At 39.3% G+C, this 14856-nt stretch overlaps 1 protein-coding gene across 2 annotated transcripts; it reads left to right on the top strand.

Annotated features, from left to right (window-relative positions):
• The first annotated feature begins 5086 nt into the window (after positions 1–5086).
• Positions 5087–9790, top strand: GPR85 (G protein-coupled receptor 85). 2 transcript variants are annotated; one of them, XM_038557396.1, is made up of 3 exons: positions 5087–5252; positions 5481–5600; positions 6752–9790. In XM_038557396.1, the coding sequence occupies exon 3, from the start codon at positions 6922–6924 to the stop codon at positions 8032–8034; it is 1113 nt and encodes a 370-aa protein (XP_038413324.1). In that variant the 5' UTR covers positions 5087–5252; positions 5481–5600; positions 6752–6921; the 3' UTR covers positions 8035–9790. The 2 variants fall into 2 exon arrangements, with proteins under 2 accessions (XP_038413324.1, XP_038413323.1); XM_038557395.1 differs by lacking the exon at positions 5481–5600.
• Positions 9791–14856: the final 5066 nt, after the last annotated feature.

The following is a 14856-nucleotide window of genomic DNA, read 5'->3' as shown; positions in this document are numbered from 1 at the left end:
CTTGATCTTCTGAAACTGTTCTGTCAAAGGTTGCTAATTTCCTCAACACCAGATCCAATGATAGCTTCTCATTCCTCTTCCTTTTAAACTTCCTAGATACAACCTACACTTGACCACTGCCTCCTTGAAATTCTTTCCTTCCTTACAGTCTGTGACACTGGTGGTCCTCTTTCTTTTCAGTGTGTTCTATTTCTGGTTCTCCCTTGTTCCTTTCTATCTCTTAAATACAGGCATTCCCTTTTTCAGTTTGCCCAGAGGGAGCAGAATGGGTTTTTTTTTTTTTTTTTAATTTACTTAACCTCAATCTCCTTCTCCCCCAACAATCTCTCCCTTGGCAATGTCACTCAATGCTCATCTTAGCTCTACAGTCATCTATGGGTACTTCCTAAATTTGGGCTCTTCACTTCCAGCAGCATATACATCAATACTGGAATGTTCCACCAGCATTTCACATTCAATATGTCTAAAATTAACTCAGAAGCTTACTTATCAAACCAACCCTCTCTTTATAACTTCTGCTGTCCCAGTTAATGATGTCTTCTGCTTCCCAGTTACCCAAACTCCAAACCTTAGAGTCAATTCTAACTTTTCAATCTCCTTGGCTTCCCTTTTTTAATCACTTGATTAAAAACATACAGTTTGTAGTTCCTCTTAACAATCAGATCCACCCCTTTGTTTCTGTTCATCCCATCCCCTCCACTTCTACCCATTTTAGGCTTTCCCTACATTGATGCAACTGCTGGCACACTGGTCCTATCTCTTGATTTTTCATTTCTTGCAAGATCCAGCACAATGACTGCTACAGAGTAGAACCTCAACAAATATTTGTTAAATGAATTCAATAAAGGAACAAGTTTTCAGAGAGAGGGAAATTGTCAACATAAAGGTCAGAGACAGTAAATCACTAAATTTTTAAAAGCCTGGATCTTAAATTGAGAGAGGAGATCTTAGAGATGTTAGCCTTAAAATTAAAAATGAATTATATTAACACTTTGAAGCCTGATTTGTGACAGAGTAGAGAGAAAAATCTAACAAATGAACCTTTTAGCATTTTGGAAAGGAACATACCAGATTCTTAATCTTTTTAAAAATCATTAAAATTCTGAAGAAATCTCACTATTTGAGGTGTTCACAATTATGGTGGTTCCTAACTCTCAAGGCACAATTTTTTTTAATCCAGTGGCAGTTTGGGGGTTGAGAGTATTCTTTCCCTGTGTTGCACCTCAAGCAGGTGGAGCACAAAGCCCTAGATACTCTCAATTACTTAGATGTCATTGTGAAAAAGATCACTTTTTGCCACAAACTAGGAGGTGAGTACCATTATCAAAAATAAATGCACAGAGGTGCCTGGGTGGCTCAACGGGGTAAGCGTCTGCCTTCAGCTCAGGTCATGATCCTGGGGTCCTGGGCTGGAGCCCAGCATCACTCTCTACACAGCGGTGAGTCTGTATCTCCTTCTCCCTCTGCTCCCTGCCCCCCCCCCCATTCTCTCTCTCTCTTTCAAATAAATAAATAAAATATTTTTAAAAATCGAAAATAGGGACACCTGGGTGGCTCAGCGGTTGAGCGTCTGCCTTGGGCCCAGGGCGTGATCCTGGAGACCCGGGATCGAGTCCCACGTCGGGCTCCCGGCATGGAGCCTGCTTCTCCCTCTGCCTGTGTCTCTGTTTCTCTCTCTATGTCTCTCATGAATAAATAAATCTTCTTTAAAAAATGAAAATGAATGTATAATATCCCTTTCTATTGGTCGCTTGTTCCATGTTAGTGAATTTTTAAAAATAAGTTCTTAGTAAATGTTTCCACGGGACACCTGGGTGGCTCAACAGTTGAGCATCTGCCTTCTGCTCAGGGCCTGATCCTGGAGACCCTTGATCGAGTCCCACATCGGGATCCCTGCATGGAGCCTGCTTCTCCCTCTGCCTGTGTCTCTGCCTCTCTCTCTGTGTCTCTCATGAATGAATAAATAAATAAAATCTTTAAATAAATAAAAAAGAAAAAGAAAAGTTTTCCATGTTAGTCCCTGGGAGATGAGAGCTTTCTTATCAAAATAATTTCCAGAACATTTATAAAAAGTCTCTTTTTCATACATAGCTTGAGATTTTGTTAAGAATTAAGAGCATCCAAGATATATGTTTTTTAAAGTTTTAAAGAAAAGCTTGAAGTGGGAGAGACAGCACTTTAAATGAATGATTAAAAAATCTTTTCTTAGAATGTTTTTCATCCTAGCCTTTCTTTCTTTGCATTTGCCAAGGATTGTTTACTTCCTGACACACACATTTTTACATAAACAATGCATAGAACAAAAATACTGCATTTGCCCATCATGAGATGTGCATCACTTGGCAAAAATCTGATGTGTCTGTCTGATTAATTTTGAAAAGAAGATAATTGCTGCTTTAAATAAAATTGTATATATTTATTATAAGAACCAAATTAAGCAAATTACATCAGTCTTCCTAATCCACTGATCAAGAGTTAATGTAATATGCCAAGAACTTGAAAACCTTTGGGCTCCTTCAAACCGAGGGAATATAGTATTTTGCTGTTGTTTGCTTTGTCCCTTAGTCTTAACCTTACAACTAATTTTTCTAGATTTGATGATATAAGGAATCAAAAAGAAATTAGTTAAGATCACATAAGGTTAAAATCTGACCCATCTGAAGCAATAGCTTTACATTTGAGAACTTAGAGATGACATGAAATCTTTGGCAGCTGTTAAATATATTTTTTAAATTCCTGTTGACTGAAGATGCAGACTTCAATGTTTTCTCCAGGGGAGTTAATGAACTGAACGGAAAATATCTCATTAATTTCTTGAGCCCCCTTGTGAGGCAAGAAAATGACATTCTCATCTAACAGCTAGGAAAAACTGAAGAGCTAGTGAATGTAACTGCACTCAGTTGCAAAGGAAGTAACAGCTCCAATACAATACGCAAGGATGTAGATATGAAACAATATTGCAGACACACACATTCCCTCTCTTATTTTTAAGGAATCAATACCCGCATCTTAAAGTATGAGGATAGTTAAACCCTTGGATCTTGGCCCTATACCTTTTGGAAGAGTAAATTATTGCCTCATGGCCTGGCAGTGCAGTCACCCTTTTAATTTACTTTTAAATAGCATTTCCCTAATCCATTCAACCTAAGATCCGGCCAATCATGAATCTTCAGTAAACTTATCTAAATCTTTTTCTATAGATTTTTTAACTGTAAAATTTCAGGAAATAATAACTCTTTGCAAAGTACATTGAGACCCTAATTGGGAAGGAAAATAGAACAAATTGAATTGATTTGTAGTTGCACAAAAAAACGAACTTGACATTTCACTTAGAATTTGCAAGCCATCCTACAGTTTTGAGGTCTTCCGAATATATTTGTTTTGCAAAAAAGTGGAATGTTTCACTTGAATGGAAATGCCCTCAAGTTACTTCCAGTATTGCTGTAGGATTGATTTTTCTGGGTTAAGGGAATGTAAAAGTTAGGTGCTTTATATGTATTCTTTTTTTTTTTTTAAAAACAAATGATTATTTCTTTAAATTGGTTTAGGACATCCCAAAACAAATCAGGAAAACAGGAACATCATTTCGGTGCTACCAACATAGGGCTTTGTGTAATGACTGTGACACCATGACAGTGAAGTATTCATTTTTAAGCTTTAAACGGAGAAAGCTTTACCTCTGTGTGTCCAATAGAAATACAATATGTAAATTAACCCATATTATCTGTATGCTGATTGGCTTGAGTTCCCCCGAATGTCACAATCTCACCACCCAGCAATGAGGTATTTTACTGCTGTCTGGAGATCAAATTATTACTGTAGAGAAGATCTTTATTTTTTCTGTTTCATTAACAGATTATTATAAAGCCATAAGCATGCAAGAGGAGAAGCAGACGTTTTAAACTGGGAATTAAAGAAAGCACGTCTGCTCGGTTTTTTTTTTTTTTTTTTTTTTTTTGGTCGTGGGGAGTTGTTGAAAATCTTTTTGCCATTCCCCACAAACAAAACTCTTCGGAAATGGTAAAATAAGGAAATGCATGATTCCAGAGGCATCCCTAAGCACCCAGTTGTCAGGCTCTGGGGTGTCTTATGATATCATCGGACCTTTTGGATGGGTGTAAGTTTTATGAATTCGTTATATTCCTAGTATTTTTTTTTTCTTCCGTAAAAACAAAGGGGGAGGGAAAGGAAACTCACACACACACACACACACACACACACACACACACCCCTGCCTTGACATTACCAATGTGCTGGTCAGCCACACTTGCAAAAAGGGAAAAAGAAAAGGCTGTTGCTCGGTGGGGTGGAACGCGAGGAATAGTCATTTGAAACTGCTGTCAGCCTGATTCTATAGTCATATTCGTTAGGGTAAAATGGATGTAAGTCCTTTTGCAGTTGTCCCCTGAACTTAGCTTCTCCCCACTTGACACACGGCTGCGTGCATTCGCGAATAGAAGCTGCCTAACAAAGACAGGGCTGCCCTAACCTGCTTTCTCCCTCCTTCCCCATTGACAAAGATTTTTTTTTTTCTTGGCTGCGCTTTTTAAAACTATATATTTAATTTCTTTCTGTCTTTTCTTTTATTTCTTTTTTTATTTCTTTTTTAATTTTTTTTAATATATATCCCCCCCCCCCCCTCCCCAGCTAACCTGCAAATGCAAAAAGGTCAGCTGGGGAAATCGCTCAAGAGGAAATCTAAAAGAAGCTTCCAAGGCTCCGGACCACCCTGGACGAGGACGGAAGGAGATGCTCGGGGAAGGCGAAGAGGGGGGGCGAGCGCCCCCGACCCCGGGGCCCCTCCGGGCGCGGCCCTAAGGGAGCGAGGAGGGGCCTGAGGTCCTGAGCCTGCGGCTGCAAGCCCCCGCTTCCAACGTGCGGAGGCAAAAGTTCAGAAGCAGCCGCAAGGGGACAAAAGCCTAATTGTGCCGGTTCGACAGCACGGGACGTGCAATCAACGCAGTCAGCTCCGGACACGCGCCGAGGCTCCCGCCGCCCGCCGAGGCTGAAGCGGGTCCCGCCGCCGCCGCCGCCGCCGCCGCCGCCGCCGCCGCCGCCGCGGCCCCTGCGTTACTGGGGGAGACGGTGCCGCTGCGACAGGGGAGGACGCGGCGGGAGCTCAAGGAGGCTCCAGCGCGCAGGCGCCGCCGAGCCCTGCCTGGATGCTCAGTCAAGGCACTAAGGCAAAAAAAAAAATCAGCAATTTATAGAAAGAAGCAGCTCTAGTCTGTCGGGATATCCAGCACCAACAGGTAGGAGGATATACTCTCGGTTAAGTTTGGGGGGGAGGGGGGCGCACAGGGTTGATGAAACTGCAGGTTCCTTCCTCGGCACCGAGCCCTCCCTGAGGGTTTTTTTTTTTTTTTTTGGTTGTGTGTTTTTTTTTTTTTTTTTTGGTGGCTTTTTTTTTTTTTTTTTTTTTTTTTTTGCACAATAAAACTGCATAATGGAAGTGCATTCAGACAATGCATCTTCGGTAGGGCTTCTTGAGAGCTCCATTTCTGCAAAGCGTTGCAAGACTGAGGCATAGCAGGCTGCTGCGAATCGCCGGGAACTGTTCCCCCTTGCAGCACAGAAGCAATCTCTCTCCCCATCTTCGCGTATGTAATGCATGGCTCTCTCTCCCCCTCCCCCTCCTCCGCCCCACATTATAAATCCAGGGGTGGCGGATTTCAGGTTTCGTAATGTTGCATGATGTGATCGGTATTTACCCGGGGATGTACCGGTGGGGAAATTAAAATCATCGAACGCAGTTTTGCATGGGCTTCCTCCATCAGCATATTCCGGGCTAGTGAGAAGTGGCAGAGGAAACATGCTTCCTGGGAATAACAGAGGAAGCCGATTTTCCTGGTGTGGCTCTCGGGCACCCAAGAGACAGTGTGCATTTTGTTTTAAAACGAAGCCACTTGCGATTTGCAACAAAGATGATCAGTGTCAATAGGAAAGGCTTAATTGCCCAAGAAATACAGGTTCATGTTAGATTCATTTGAATCCAGGCAGCCAAGGTTTACAAATGGAAGTGCATTCATTATTCCTCTGGGTGTGTATCCCTGGCCAATATTTACATTAACCTTTTTTTTTTTTTAATAATCATGTGGGTTTAAAAGAGAAAAGATTTACCAAAGAATGGGGGGGGGGGCGCGGGCGGGGGAGGGTGGGGAGGGCAAGACAAAAGATTAAATCACATCAAATCCTGGATAAGTTCCTATTCATTGCGAAGTCTAATGTTGAAATTATGCTTTAAGAAGAATCAACAAATACTCCTCTTATGATATGCAGCATGAATAGTGGCACTTGAGTTAAAAGACATATTTTGCAAGGGCTCTTTGGATCCATAGCAGCAGCAGCAAAGCTGCCTGTAAAACACTGACAAATACTAACAGAACTCCAATAAATGTGGGTAGTCATCTCTGTCTCCTATTAGCAATCTTGTAGATTCCTTTGTAACATTAGTGATTAATTCCTGGACTGGAATATTTTATGAGCGTGGAACATTTTATTCCTTCTGTCCTAAAGGTACCCAAACAAATTTATGTTCTCCATAATAGGGATCCTTTTTCAATTCATCTAGTTCAGAAAACTAAACCAGCCAATTTTCTGAAATCTCACACAAAAAAGACTTAACTAAAGCAAATAATATTATTGAAAATTAAAACTTTATTTGCTTCCCCACAAATGAACAGCTTTATGTTAGCACTGCCTGACATCATTACTTGTTAACTCAAGAACTGATAGCTCATTTTTTTTCCAGATATTCTGATGGCAAATCAAATGGAAGAAAAGAGGAAGCATGACTGCAGATCGCATCAATTCTCTTTGTGGATTACATTTTCAGTAAAATGTATGGATCTATCTTTTCCTTGTTCTTATATCTAGATCATGAGACTTGACTGAGGCTGTATCTTTATCCTCCATCCATCTATGGCGAACTATAGCCATGCAGCTGACAACATTTTACAAAATCTTTCTCCTCTAACAGCCTTTCTGAAACTGACTTCCTTGGGTTTCATAATAGGAGTCAGCGTGGTGGGCAACCTTCTGATCTCCATTTTGCTAGTGAAAGATAAGACCTTGCATAGAGCACCTTACTACTTCCTGTTGGATCTTTGCTGTTCAGATATCCTCAGATCTGCAATTTGTTTCCCATTTGTATTCAACTCTGTCAAAAATGGCTCTACCTGGACTTACGGGACTCTGACTTGCAAAGTGATTGCCTTTCTGGGGGTTTTGTCCTGTTTCCACACTGCTTTCATGCTCTTCTGCATCAGCGTCACCAGATACTTAGCTATCGCCCATCACCGCTTCTATACAAAGAGGCTGACCTTTTGGACGTGTCTGGCTGTCATCTGCATGGTGTGGACTCTGTCTGTGGCCATGGCATTCCCCCCAGTTTTAGATGTGGGCACTTACTCATTCATTAGGGAGGAAGATCAATGTACCTTCCAACACCGCTCCTTCAGGGCTAATGATTCCTTAGGATTTATGCTGCTCCTTGCTCTCATCCTCCTAGCCACACAGCTTGTCTACCTCAAGCTGATATTTTTTGTCCACGACCGAAGGAAAATGAAGCCAGTCCAGTTTGTAGCAGCAGTCAGCCAGAACTGGACTTTTCATGGCCCTGGAGCCAGTGGCCAGGCAGCCGCCAATTGGCTCGCAGGATTTGGAAGGGGTCCCACACCACCCACCTTGCTGGGCATCAGGCAAAATGCAAACACCACGGGCAGAAGAAGGCTCTTGGTCCTAGATGAGTTCAAAATGGAGAAAAGAATCAGCAGAATGTTCTATATAATGACTTTTCTCTTCCTAACCTTGTGGGGCCCATACCTGGTGGCCTGTTATTGGAGAGTTTTTGCAAGAGGGCCTGTAGTACCAGGGGGATTTCTAACAGCCGCTGTCTGGATGAGTTTTGCCCAAGCAGGAATCAATCCTTTTGTCTGCATTTTCTCCAACAGGGAGCTGAGGCGCTGTTTCAGCACAACCCTCCTTTACTGCAGAAAATCCAGGTTACCAAGGGAACCTTACTGTGTTATATGAAGGAGCATCTGGAAATCTTTAGCCTTGTGAAACACTAACCTTCTCTGCTAAGCAATCGTGGCCTGTAGCCATATCTTGAGAAGAAAATCAAGAATGGGATCAGCGGTTATAAGGATTTGGGCAACATTCTGCAGTCTTTGCAATAGTTCACCTATAATCCTATTTTAAATCTCAGAGTGATCCTGCTGACTGCCGGCGAAGGTTTGTAATTAAGAAAGGACTTGAACCACTGCCCTAAGTTTCTTTATGTGGTTGAAAACTAGATAATGAAAGTAGCAGGTGCTAAGTATCAGTGCTAAATGCTGTGTATATCACTACTTATGAAAAAAAAAACCATCAAAAAAACAATTAGCATTGGACATCTTAATAAATTAAGTTGACATGAGGTAAATGTGTTGATAAAAACTAATTTTAGAAGTTTGAAGACTTTAAAACATTTCATACTATTATTGTTTTGCAAAGACTAAAATATTTGGGGACTTAAAGTACTGTAATCCACTAAAGACGTGCCATGAATTATTGGATTATCACACTTTTAAAAATTCGCCTTGTAAGTTTTGGGGAGCATTCCAAAGCAGTCTATTGGTTCCAATTAGGGTTTACTCTCTCTCTTTTTTTTTGTATTAATACATTACTATTTCTAAATACCACTTTCCTTACCTACTAGTGAAATTGCTAGCATTGAACTGTATTATGTGGTTTTTGTTGATTTGGTATAAAGTTTTTCCAATTCATTTATATTTTACAAATGCTAGATATTGGTCTGGGAGGCAACATTAATGGTACCAACTGGTCATAATGAGCAGTTCTAATAATGCAGAATAAACACATGTTGCCTTAAAGGGTTATCTAGTATCTTTCATCTTATTTAGCATTGGAGCAAATAGTCAAGGGAAATCGAATTAGTAACTGGTCATGGTCATGCATCTGGAAGTGCATGGACGATCATTTAATATTCTTTTTCCTTTTTCCTCACATGATTTGAAAATTAAGGTGCACATCACCGGGATAATGAGATTTTCATCTGAGGTGTGCTACCCATTCTAGTGTGTTCTAAGAAGCAGGCAGTTGATATGTTTATATTTTAAATCAGCTGTCAAAGGGAGACCACAGCCTTAGTATGACATCCTGCACAATTTGTGAAGCATTTATTCTACCGAAGGCACAGTCTTGTTTATACTTTCTGCACATTCAGTGTATTGGTCGTTTAAATTATTTCAGTTTTAACTTGTGAAAGCTTATAATATGATTTCTGGTATTTTAGAAATACATTAGAGTCTGTGAGTCTCATTCTTTAAGATACAGATGTGTGAATTTCAATATAAAGTTGCATTTGCCAAAATTTACCCGTGTAGCCTGTTACTTTTCTTGGAATAAATTTTACATTTTTGGCAATTAACAATTTCTTTTGACCTGGGAGGCAAGCACAAACTAGGAAGACTAGCCTATTGTGGTTTTACTTTCTGAGTTTTGTAGCTACTATATTTTGGAACTGGACATGCACGAATGATAGGGAGATTAAAGCTGATAAACTGACAAATAATACTATCTACAAAAGCATTATTTGGTAGCTTATCATAATTATCCATTTATTCTTACAAGCCAGTAATGTTTAGAGATTTATACCTACTTAGTTGATTGGTTTGGAATTTTAATATTAATATCACATTTTATTTTGGAGCATAGCAGAAATTTTGGGTTCTAACTATATAACGTCTAAGAGAAATGATTAATAACATTATGAAGAACCAGAAAAGTTATTGTCTTTGTTTTTCATTGTTTCCATTTGTTTTCTGTTTTTGTTCTGTTTTGTTTGGTTTGGTACTTGAAAAATAAGATTAGGAATCTAATGGAACAGAATTCTTTATTGCTACAGTACTTCTGTAAAGAGAATATCAATATAAATATAAATAAGGAAAAATAAATCACTGGAATGTGTCAATGATATATGCAACTATTCAGTTTTGCTCATATAAGGACAGCTCAAGCCATGATTTAGTGAGCACTGTGTTTGACCTCATTTTACTTTATACCAAAGTTGATTGGATCTGAGACAAAGTTTAATGTACAATAGGAGTTGAATCTAGCAATAAAGGCCCTTTGTTGGTACTAAAATCATTATCCAAAATGCAATAATGGAAATGTTATCAAAAGATATTCTGATAACATTATGTTTCCAACTCAAAAAAATTTATAAGAGAGGCATAATTACAATGATTATAGAGAACTTTGCTTAGAGGTTCAGATATCACCAGCAATCAGTGAAACAATCAGCAATTGTCTTGCAGCCAGGGAGATCAGGTATGATCAATGTCTACAACATAGACAAGAAAACTGAGGCATAAAGGTGGAGAATTGAGTCAAGAGCAGGAGCCAGGAGAGATTGCCTGACTCCACCTAGCTATTTGGAATAACAGATTCCAACAGCTTTGGTAAGTGATCAGTGAGTAATGCAGAACTGTAGTGACTTTTATTTAAGCCTATTTTCAACTAACTTGGCATTTCAGGTCAAGAGGCAAGCAGTGGGTGAGATACATCTCCAGTTAATCAATGCCATTTGTAAGTCAATAAGTAATGGTAGCAATCATATAAAAGTCTGCTTCCGTGTCTTAATGACCCAATCACATTATCTATTTTGGCACCCATTCCAAAATTCAGTATTTAAAAATGGTAACTAATTCAACTTGAAAGTGTTACTAATTTTCAACCCCTGAAAATATCCCCACTGGTGAGTCCAACATCCCTGTGAGAAAGACCCATTACCAATAATAATGTGTCCCTCCTGGACTAATTACATCTGAGCTGAACAGTCTTTAAATTGTTTTCCTTAATAGTGGTGATATGTTTGCATGGATGTGTCTATACTACCTCATCTGGTTCCTTTGGTGCACAGTGGATTTCTCTGTGAGATGCCTGGCTGGACGTAGGCATTCAGTCTGTCACTGTGGAATCCTATGCAGATATTAACTGAGGCCAAAGGAGGTGAGTAACTTGCCTGGTTTCCCACAGAGGCCCCATATAAATAACCTAAAATTAACCATAGTAATTAGAAAAAAAATATGTGTAAGACAAACTACTGACTGAATCACCTTCTTCAAGTATTAGCTGGTTGGATTTCAGCACCAGCATTTTTCAGAGGATAGCTGATTTGTTATTGCTAACACGTGGATATAGCCACTTGTCCATTTACCTCTACTTTCATGACTGCTACCTGAATGTTTATTTATTTATTCATTAAACAAATAGATATTGGGTGCCAGGTTTCGTGCTGGGAGCAGAGTGGAAAACAAGACAGAGCAGTCTCTCACGAAGATTTCTTAGTCTGGTGGGAACGACAATTAAATATGTAGTAGCAATGAGTTACAAGTGTTGAGATAGTAAGCATTTCTAAGATGGACTTGGTATTAATGGCCATAAATGGACTGTTCTCCATTTTTCCTTCGGTGCCTTCCCTCATCTTTTCCCAGTACTCCTCGGCATCTTTTATATATCATATTGCCTCAATTCAGAAGGAACATGCTGTTCTGCTCGCACTTCATTTAGACGAATCACCATGTTACATTTGGGAACCCGGGTTCCCATGTTGTGAATGCTATACACAAAATAACAGTGAAATCTGAGTGTTAAAGTGACCCCCCCCCCATGTCCTCAATGTCCACTTCCACATGAGAGATAATTCAGTTCCTTCAAGAAACATGGAGGTGTCTTTCCTTACATACACACACCTTATAAGGTAGCATGAGAATGCCTGGGTAAAGTGTCATCAAAGAAGGCACTAAGAAGCCAGCTCCTCGGTCTCTCCCATGGTGCTCAAGCAAAGATGGGAGGGAATAATCTGCAGAACAGGGTACATATCTTTTATTGCTAAAGCACGCCACTGCAAAGTTGACAATGCCCCTTGTTGTAGATACTGTGAAACTCCCCAACCCCATAATTTGAAAAGTTTGGCCTCCAAAATGTATTTCTATTGCAAATAGGATTAAGCATCTTTACAGTTATAGAGACATATTTCTTTTCAGCTGAGCCATGTAATAATAGTGAGTTGTGTTGCAACGGGGGTTACTGTAGGACGGTTTGTAAACAACCAAAACTTCACTTCTGTGTATTCACCATTAGATAAGTTTACTTTGTTCCATTTTTTAAGATTTTATTCCACATTGTTATCCAAACAAAAACCAGTTTATATTAATTCCATATTAAAAAGAAAAGAAAGAAAATAAGATGATAAATGTTAATGTTTCAAATACTGGTTAAACACATTAATTAAAGTAGATGGTTGCCAGAATTGTGGGTTATTTACAATTCCAAAACCTTGTGAGTTCGTTTTCCTATGTAAAAATACATCATTTTCATGTTTGTTAATATTCTCTTCTAAATGTTTTGAATGGAAATTGAAGGGTCTACTAGGATACTTGTTTATTGCTGACTTTTTTTTTATTGTTGGTCTCAAATCTGCGCATGCTAGTATTCTGTGACTTCCCCAATTCCCTCAGAGACTCTTTTTTACACCATATTAAAATGATAGAATTGCTTCATTTTTAGGCATATGCTCATAATTAGTCTAAATAGTGGTTAAAATTAAGATATCATTTGTAGACGACCGGATTATTTTTTGCCATTAGTCAAACAAATAAGTTAAAGGGTTATTGAGAACTTGAGCAACAGAGGGAAGATTTGGGTTTTTTTTTTTTTTTTTTTTTTGGCCAACTGTTTGCCTTATACTGCAACATAACGAGTTCTAAAAAATATATTAAGACCAAGAGGCTTTAACTTTATAAAAGGATTATATAAATAAGACCTGGTTTTTAAAATGGAGATGGAGCTTTTATATCATCTTTTGCCAAAGGGGTGATGTCCATTAGTTGCTCAAACCCTTAGGATTAAAAGGCTTTTAAAGCCAGTTTTCCTCCCACCAGATCAGACAGTTATACAAGGGCTGGAGTCCTATAAAAGCTCTAGAAGAAAGCAAAGAGAATGTGTTTACCTCTGAGTGATTGTAGAAAAAGCCCTCAAGGAGCCACAGGTGGTTTGGGGTTTGGAATTATTCACGCTTGACATTCACAACCAGCCCCTCGTTCCTTCTGGTGCCACTGGACGACATCATCCTCGAAATGACACAGGTTTTCAAGCTTGGCTTCGAGGCAGAGGGCAGTCCCTCTTTTTTCCCTCTGTGTGTTTGGAAAACAATAGATTCTTGACACAAATATCAAAACATATTGTAATGCTCCTCTTGCTTTATGGGGTTTTGAATAGATAATAAAATAACGTCTAACGTATATGGGTATTCAAGATCATGGGATGAGGAAGTAAGTTATTATAATACTTGGAAAAAAGTTATTATAAGATTAAAAAACCTTAAAGCTGAATTGACGGTCAAGCTTCAACTAGCTAAAAGTTAATTGTTTCTTTTCACAACTTTAAGAAAGCAAAAATCTGAGTAGATGAAGGGTTTGTGTACTTCTCATTCATGAGCGGGAGCGGTGGCAGATTGAATCGAGAGAATTCATTTTCTCCAGAGTAAAGAGGAATTTGGGTAATTTTTAGTAAGCATTTTCGTTAGACATAATTCAATTCAACAATCGTTTATTGTATGCCTATTGCATATATGATCTTGGCCAAGTTACTTAACTTTTCTAGGCTTCATCAAGAAAAAGGAGATGATAGTACAAACTTCCTGGGGTTATTGTGAAGCCCTTAGGAGAGAGTCTGGCATGTTAAATAAATTTTACTTTTTACTGGCTCTCTCATAGTTCACCATCTAGCAGCAGAGATACAAACAAATTATGAGACAATGTGATAAGTGCTGTGAGAGATTAGCGTTAAAGAAACACCGACAAGCAATTAACTCTGTGAAGATGGCAGAAGGAAGGTGAGACAGAAAAGGTGGCAATTGAACTCAGTCTTGAAGGATCATTTTAATTTCATCCGCCTGACAAAGTTGGGAAAGCCATTTCAGACAGAGGAAATAATAAGATGAGCAAAAGTCAAAGAGAATCTAAAGCTCCCGATGTGTTCCACATAGGAATTCACGCATTAGAGAAGTTTCATGTTGTGTGGCTGGAGCTCAGGACTCTGCAAGGGGAGGGCCAATGTGGTGCAGAGGTTAAAAAGCACAAGACTTGAAAGTTTAAGTCCTTTTTCTGCCCTTTACTAGCTTTATGATTTTGAACAAGTTCATTAGGCACTTTGAGTCTCAATTTGTTTATCTGCCGTGGCAGGGGTGAGGGTGGTAAGTAGTAGCAACTATCACTTTATAAGAATTGCTTAAAGATTAAATGAGATAGTATAATAAAGTATATAAAACAGGGGTGCCCGTCTGGCTCAATCGGTGGAGAGCGAGACTCTTGATCTCAGAGTTGTGAATTCAAGCCTCCCATTGGGTATAGAGATTACTTAAGAATAAAATCTTTAAAACAATGGCTAAAATAATATTAACCATTATTAAGTACTTATTAGGTGCCAAAGTTTGTTCTAAACGCCTTTCGTATATTAACTCATTTGGTTATCACAATGAGTAGATGCTATTATTATCTGTACTTTACAAACAAAGAAACTGAAGCCCAGAGAAGTTGAGCAACTTACATAGATTAATAATACGCAAACACGGACGCAAAGCACTTCGCGTGGTACCCAGGCCTGAGCGAGCATTCAATAAAGGTTTGGCTATTGTTGCTGCTGCTGCTGCTGCTGCTGTTGATTTTCACACAATAACTGGGAAAGTTAGAGATTGACCAACGGGAGCTGAAGTGACATGGACACAGAGCTGCAGCCTCAGGCTGTAGTTTTACCTTGCCCTTCTCCCCACTTACCCACCAAGAATTT

This window comes from Canis lupus, chromosome 14 (assembly GCF_011100685.1).
Source record: "Canis lupus familiaris isolate Mischka breed German Shepherd chromosome 14, alternate assembly UU_Cfam_GSD_1.0, whole genome shotgun sequence".
Classification (NCBI taxonomy): Eukaryota; Metazoa; Chordata; class Mammalia; order Carnivora; family Canidae; genus Canis; species Canis lupus.
Note: the sequence above shows the minus strand (reverse complement) of the source record. Positions and strands in the feature narration are given on the sequence as shown.

What these genes read in the sequence shown, in the direction of transcription:
- GPR85 (XM_038557395.1), top strand. Translation starts at nt 6,922, where the DNA reads ATGGCGAACTATAGCCATGCAGCTGACAACATTTTACAAAATCTTTCT.